Source organism: Odontomachus brunneus, unplaced genomic scaffold (assembly GCF_010583005.1).
Source record: "Odontomachus brunneus isolate Ranch 3 - 2012 unplaced genomic scaffold, Obru_v1 Obru_scaffold_194, whole genome shotgun sequence".
NCBI lineage: Eukaryota > Metazoa > Arthropoda > Insecta > Hymenoptera > Formicidae > Odontomachus > Odontomachus brunneus.
Window position 1 is genome coordinate 404,759 of NW_022639644.1, and position 7,808 is coordinate 412,566.

The 7,808-nt window shown below is 31.7% G+C and overlaps 1 protein-coding gene across 1 annotated transcript; it reads left to right on the forward strand.

The window, feature by feature from the left end:
* The first annotated feature begins 3,020 nt into the window (after positions 1-3,020).
* LOC116851859 (glycine, alanine and asparagine-rich protein-like) lies at positions 3,021-4,589 on the forward strand. Its single transcript, XM_032831693.1, has one exon. The coding sequence runs from the start codon at positions 3,061-3,063 to the stop codon at positions 4,393-4,395; it is 1,335 nt and encodes a 444-aa protein (XP_032687584.1). The 5' UTR covers positions 3,021-3,060; the 3' UTR covers positions 4,396-4,589.
* Positions 4,590-7,808: the final 3,219 nt, after the last annotated feature.

The window sequence follows — 7,808 nt, forward strand, 5'->3', positions numbered from 1 at the left end:
CATTTTGTGACACTTAAATATAATTCGTTTTCAACTTGTAATCACTGAAGAGGGTCTGCGAAGTTAGACCGAAACGCGTTTGATGATGAATAAATTTCTTCTCATTGTGAGATTGGGTCACTATTTTTTAATAGTTTTAATAGCACTATTTAACCTGTGCTTGAACTCTTATTGTCCTTTAAATATTGATGATACTCAAGAAGAGTTTTTTTATTTCTTTTAATTCTAATGAATACTGTTCTAACTGGATTACAAGGACTAAAATGCTTGGTATATTTGGATGACATAGTAATATGGAGATAGCCTAGAAGATCATAACAAAAAACTTGTCAATGTATTGCAACAAATAACTTGAAACTCCAACCAAATAAATGCGAGTTCCTCAGGAATGAAGTAACATACCTGGGGCATATAATTTCGGAAAATGGAATCTTACCGGATCCAAAAAAGATAGAAGCTATAACAAATTTCCCGAGATCCAAAAACTAAAAACATTCAATCGTTTATAAGGCTCGCAGGATACTACCGAAGATTTATTGAAAACTTTTCAAAAATAGCACGACCATTAACCAAACTAACCAAAAAGGACGAAAAGTTCGAATGGAACAAAGAACAACAAATGGCGTTTGATAAATTAAAGGAAAAACTGACCACCGCACCGGTATTAACATACTCGGATTTCGAAGAAGAATTTGTGGTCACGACTGATACGTCCTTGATTTTTTTTTTCCTTTTAATTAGATCCGGATTTACATTTACAGATGCTTACAAAATTTCAAATATTTTTTTGTAATTGTTAGGTATTTGTATTAAACTGTGTAACATAAAAGTCTATTATATTATGTTTAACCTTGTTGTTTTACGAATAAAATTTTTAAACACAATTACACAATTCTTAGGAAATTAGTTTTAAAGATTTAAATTTCTTCTAAAAACAGAATATATCAATATACATTAGTTAGAGCATGCCATAAGATTATATATACATACACACACATACATAGGGTAAACTCGGATAAGATGGCCATATTTTTTTTAAATGCAAAAAAAATACATTTCTTATTGTTATTTCTTAATAGCGTTTGGCACATTACTTCACTGAAGCTTACAGTACATAATATCATCAGGGTTAAAAGGAAAATACTTCAGTGAAATTAGTTATTATAAAAATATCAAAATATGAGCATTGGCCATCTTCTCTAAATGTTTAAGACAAGATGGCCATAAGGAATAGATGACTCATAAATATTTTATGTTGAAGATTCTGTACCTATTATTTTATAAAATAATGAAAAAAAAAATTTGTAAAAATATAATACACATATAAAATAGAAATCTCTATTACAAAACTTAAATTCTAAATCCAATTTTTGATCAAAACATATTGCATATAAGATTTAATTATTATAATATTGAAAATAATTTTTGAAATACGACGACTTTTGTTTTATAAATGTTAGAATGATAATAGGCCATTTTACTCAAAACGTAAGTGAAAGAGAAATTATAATAGTATTTATAATAGTATTTATAAAGTAATGGAAACAAAAATAAAAATACATGTTATATTACAATTTACATACCTACTTTATCTAACGTTGATTGCGATAGCTTAACTCTAATTTATTCGACGTTATAGCAAGTTTTAGTGGATACATGAGAAATTTTACAGGTAGTCAAAAATAAAAATATACTATAATATTCATAATCTTGATATTTCAAAAAATATACGCATATACACTATGATAAATATCGATTATCTTTGTGACTGATTACAAAAACGCCATGTTTCGCAATTATTAGAGAAATTATCTATAGCCATCTTTCCGGTATGGTCATAATACTCGAGTTTACCCTACGCGCGTATAAACGCACGCATGCACACACAAAATACATAGTCTTATTTTCAAAGATAAGCATGACATTGAAATTCGGGTTACAAACATGAATTTTTTAAATTTTTTCCATTATTTGCCTCACCCATAAAATCATATAAATTTATTCGAACTCATTCTTTTTAAAAAAATAAATATCCTAGAAAAATAATTAAAATTAATTGAAATGCATGGAATTACAACGAACATATCATATATTAAAATATATAATAAAAGTATATATAATTATATACAAAAAATATATATAATAAAAGTATATATAATTATATACAAAAATATATATAATAAAAGTATATATAATTATACAAAAATATATAATAAAAGTATATATAATTATATACAAAAAGTAAGTTACTAATGAATGTATGTTCATGTATCTCTTAATCTTAACATGATAATATTAATTGTCAGTATTAAATGGCAGATATGTTATGATCTCCTTTAAGTTCTCTTCATTAAATTATAAATCGTTACTCACGTATACTAATGCGTATCCAAATATTTTAAAGGCTTCTTATCAAGTTTTGCTACCATGAACAATAAAAATCAATATTGCCAGTATCGCATTACTATATTTGTCAGAAATTAGATTTTAATTATTCAATTTTTTTAATTATTTTAAACAAAAACTTTTAATATTTTTGTTGAGAATGCCTAAGAATTATCTTTGTGAATGCTAAAAATTTAAGAAACTTTTTTTATTATTCTACGTATATGATAATGATGTAACATTGTGTGTTATATAGTATCACTATATTTTACAATATATTTATTAAAATATATTGAATTTTTTTTTAAAAATATATTAAATTTTTTTTTTAACGTTGATATATTTGGGAATGTTAAATTAATTAAATTATTAAAAATGAGTTTAATGTGGAATTATGTAAAAGTGACATACAAGTAAATTGTACAATACGCATACACGTTATCAATTTAAAAACACATAAATTGGAGAAAAACGTGAGCACAATTAAATAAACAAAAACAATAGAAACAAAGACATCGGAGATGCCGACAGTGATAGAAGTCTTGTGATAATATTTAAAGGAGTGCGCAAATTTTCGCGACAGCGCAACAGGTTGTTTTTACAAATGGTTCACCACAGTATAAAACTGGCGGGCCGCCGATCAACCGATATCAATCTTGCGAAGTAGTTACCAAGATGAAGATTCCAGCTATACTTGCGACATCCCTTCTTGTCTGGGGTCTTGCTAGCGCTAGCGAGATCATCGGATCGAAAGCAAGCACGACAGCGTCCGCGCAAGCGGATGCATTGGCAATTAGTCACGACAAATTAGCTACCGCGCAAGCATCTGCTCAGGCATCTGCTCAAGCATCTGCCAGAACATCAACCGTCAACAAAGGAGGATGGGGCTATCGTCTTTACCGAGGGAACACTAAGAGTGAGGTGAGAGACGCTGCTAAGATTGCAATCGAAGGAGCAACAATCGGCACTGGAATCGGTAATACTGCGTCCGCTTCGGCGGAGGCACTCTCAAGAGGACTCGGCATTGGACAAGCAGCCGCCGAGGCGCAAGCCGCTGCGGCCGGTCAAACGGCCGTTGCCGCTAAATCATGTGAATTAGCTAATAAAAGTACCGCTAAGGCCGCTGCCTTAGTTGAGGCAGCAGCAAAAGCTGAGGTCGACGTGGCCAACAAAGCAACCAAAGTCGTTAAATTGTCGGCTTTAGCCGCCAAAGCTGCAAAAATAGTTGAGGAAGATGTCGCCAATATGAGAATAGCCGCCGGTAGATTAGATTTAGCTGCAAGAAATGCTGCTGCTGCCCAAAGACACGCCAGCGAGGAATCTGAAGCAGCTAACGAACGTGCACAAGCTGCTGCAGCCGCTGCCGCTGAGGCCGAAGCTAAAGCGAACGCCGCTAGAGTAGCAGCCGCTGCTGCTTCGGAGATTGCCGATACTGCAGTTGCCATTGAGTATAAAGCAACTGTTTCAACGAGTAAAGCCCAGGAGACACGCGCCAATGCTGAGGCCGCTATCGGACAAGCAATGAACGCACGAGTTATTGCATCTGCCGAATCAGAAGCCAGCGCTGCTCTTGAGAATAGTGCAAGCGTAGCGCGTGCCAGTGCTGCTGGTGCCGCCGAAACAAAAGCTATAGCTACAAATGCTGGTGCTACTGCCGAGATTGCATCTTATAGCTGGGCTAAGAAAGGTGAACTTACTGACGCCGGTCCATTACCGAAGATCGTAAGCGTTACTGCAGATTTGACGAAGAATGAAGTTGAGGCCATTAAGATCAATCGAGATCACGAAATCCACAAAGGAATAATCCACAAAGGAATAATCCACAAAGGAATAATCCACAAGAAAGGAAGGAAAGGAGGTATCGTAAGATCGGAGACATCCAGCAGCGCTAGCGCTAGTGCTAGTGCTGGAGCCGGTAGCATCGATGATGGTAAACTAGGAAAAGAAATAACCATGGCGAGCGCTTTATCTAATGCGGGGGCAGAAAAAGAGGTGATAAAGGCATGGTGAATAACAACACGGCAACGGATGTCGTTTAGCAATCCTACATTTTATGTGTAGAATATAAACGATTTTTTTAAGTAACACATATTAGTAGAATAGCGAGACAGGCTTATATACATAATTGAAAAAAATTACAAAAAAACGATTATGTCATACAAAATTGTAAGAAAGAAATTAAATTGTTGTAGCAGCTATATTAATGTACGACTTTTCATTCCGACGACCTCGTCTACTATCCTATATATTTCTTTTAGATCCTTCTTTGATATAACTACTAAAAATAGATTTAAGACAAAATATTTTATGTTTCAAATTAGGAACACATAAACATAAATCTAAACCTAAATCATATTGCAAATATAGCAAGATTAAAAAAGTAGAAAGCAGAGGAAGAAAGAGAGAGGGAGCCATTCACTCATTGGGCGTGCAGTTTTCTAAGAGATCGTTTGAGTGAATCTTCTGGAAGACGTTGCCCATCTAGATTATACGTAATATATACGTGGCATCATCTGTCAGCAGTTATTTATTACCTTAAGGAAAATCGTGCTTGTTTTTTCACAATTTTTTATGATGAACTGACTGAATATGCAAAATTGTTATTTTGACTTAAATTTATGCAACATATAAAGAAAAAAAAATTTTTTTGATGAACAAATTCTCAATATAAGTACATAGTACATGTAGTTAAAATATATTTCGGTTTTTTTTCAAGGTCGTCATTTTGCAATAATATCTTAACTCTCGGTAGTTCAATTAAGCTGAATTTTAAAGGTAGAAAATTTTTGTAAGCTTGTCATTATCGAGTCATTATCAGAACCACTGATAATCTTGTGAAAATATTTAATTTTAAAACATTAATTTTTTTATTATAAAAGAACTGAAAATTTTAATAATATTCCATTAAGATATTTGCAATTTTGTTAACTTTTACTCAATTTCTATTATAGTAGTTTACCCGATAACGACGAACTTTCGGAAATTTTCTACCTAAAATTCAACTTAATTGAACTTCCCAGAGTCAAAATATTACTGCAAAATGACAATATTAAAAAGAAAAACGAAATATATTTTAATTGCACCATACACTTATATTGAGTATTTGATCATCAAAATTATATTTTTCTTCTCTTTATATGTTGTATAAATACACGTCAAAATAACACTTTCGCATATTCATTCAGTTTGTCATAAAAAATTGTGAAAGGACAAGCACGATTTTCAGGCAATCTGACTCTCCAGTCCCCTAAAAAGAATGCTGGAGCGAGCAACTTGATAAACGTCGATAATATAGAGCGATCGTCAAAGAGTAGAAAACGTTATCATTATTTACCGACGTTATTGAATTTATGTGCACATACAGTGTGTCCCATAAGTTCGGCAACGGCAAGAAAACTTGGCGGGGAAGCATTTTAGAGAAAAATGTTTCGAATAAAAGTTGTAAGGCTTAAAAAGTCGCATTTAATGACAGTAGTTATTTGACCTAAGATGACGTCGCCAAGGTCAGGACAAGGTCAACTTTGCTTTTTTAGATAGAAATATATATTTTTTATTACGGCATTTTATTCTACGTGAAAAAGCAAACAACTTTTGTTTGAAAAAAATTTTTTATACGACCTCTATTTTCTAAGATATTTACGTAAATATCTACAAAATTATTGGTTTCAATAATTTTTTACTTGAATTCTATCAACTTTACCGAAAAATATCAAGAGATAAAAATTATTTATTTTGTTCTCATAGAGCTCTGAGAATTTTTTCAGAATTTTATATTAATTTTTTAGTACTGCATTTTCTTGCATTTTCTTGAAGTACTAAAAAGTTAACACAAAATTCTGAAAAAATTCTCAGAGCTCTTTGAAAACAAAATAAGCAATTTTTATCTCTTAATATTTTTCGGTAAAGTTAATAGAATTCAAGTAAAAAATTATTGAAACCAATAATTTTGTAGATATTTACGTAAATATCTTAGAAAATAGAGGTTGTATAAAAAATTTTTTCAAGCAAAAGTTATTTGCTTTTTTACATAGAATAAAATTCCTTAATAAAAAATATGTATTTCTATTTAAAATGTATTTCTATTTAAAAAAGCAAAGTTGACCTTGTCCTGACCTTGGCGACGTCATCTTAGGTCAAATAACTACTGTCATTAAATGCGACTTTTTAAGCCTTACAACTTTTATTGGAAACATTTTTCTCTAAAATGCTCCCCCGCCGAGTTTTCTTGCCGAACTTATGGGACACACTGTAGGTATTTATGGAATAAAAACGATCGTTAAATAGGCGCTGATATGATACCGCTATCATTTCACATATTTTGTATGTATTTGAATGTAAAATCGTATATATAACAATGGTTTTATTTCCCCATATTTAAATCTCACACATATGTGAATTTGCCACGCAGCCGATATTCTCACTCTTTGCAAAATATACTTTTGCTACTTATCTGACAAAAAGTAATCCTATTGCTGATTTATCCGGTGCATCATAATAAAAGAAGAATTTTGTAGGGAAGAATGTTTTATGCAAGAGAATATTTACAAGTATTGTTTTGCAGAGAAGACTGCATAATATTTTTTTAAAAATTGTAATAGAAATTTGAGACATCGTTTACATCTCATACTGCGCATTGCTTCACCATAATTTCACACGATATTTCTTCATATAAATCGAAGCAGATAGTAATTTTCGTTAGAGCAAATCGATGTTATTATAACCCATTGCAAAGATTACTTCACGTTAACTGTGCTGACTAAAAAACTCTTTTGCATGTTGAAAGTACGTACATGATTCAATAAGTTACGAAAATGATGAGAAACTGTAGCTCTTAGGATACCGTTTCTCTTTGTAACGATTACTTCTCGCTAACTGTGCTGACTGAAAAGTCCTTTTGCATGTTGAAAGTACGTACAAATATGAAATGGAGTTTTATTCAATATGTTACGAAAACGATGAGAAACCGCAGCTATCAACGTCACAACGGACAGAGAATATATACAGGGTGTTCCGTCACTACCATATTATCACTTAAGGGCGGATTCTTGAGGTAATTTGAATTAAAAAATCCTAATGCAAATATGTCGAGGCTATACTTTTCAAATATAAACGATTAAATTATATTAGCTAAAGTACGCACGCTCAGGTACGGTGCAACATATAATATTATAGGTGCATGCACATGTCGCCCTTTTTCCAAATATTGATACGGAAGTTCCATACATACAACAATGTATCTATAAAAAATCTGTCTTTTCTATCATTTAAATGAACATATCGCAAATAATAACAATTTCGTCAAAATGTTATAAATAAAATATCACACAATACATTTATGAGAATCAATAAGCTGTCACACATTTGATGTTTCTTTCAGAGATTTACAACTAATTCATATCTTATGCAAATTGTCACTTATGTGC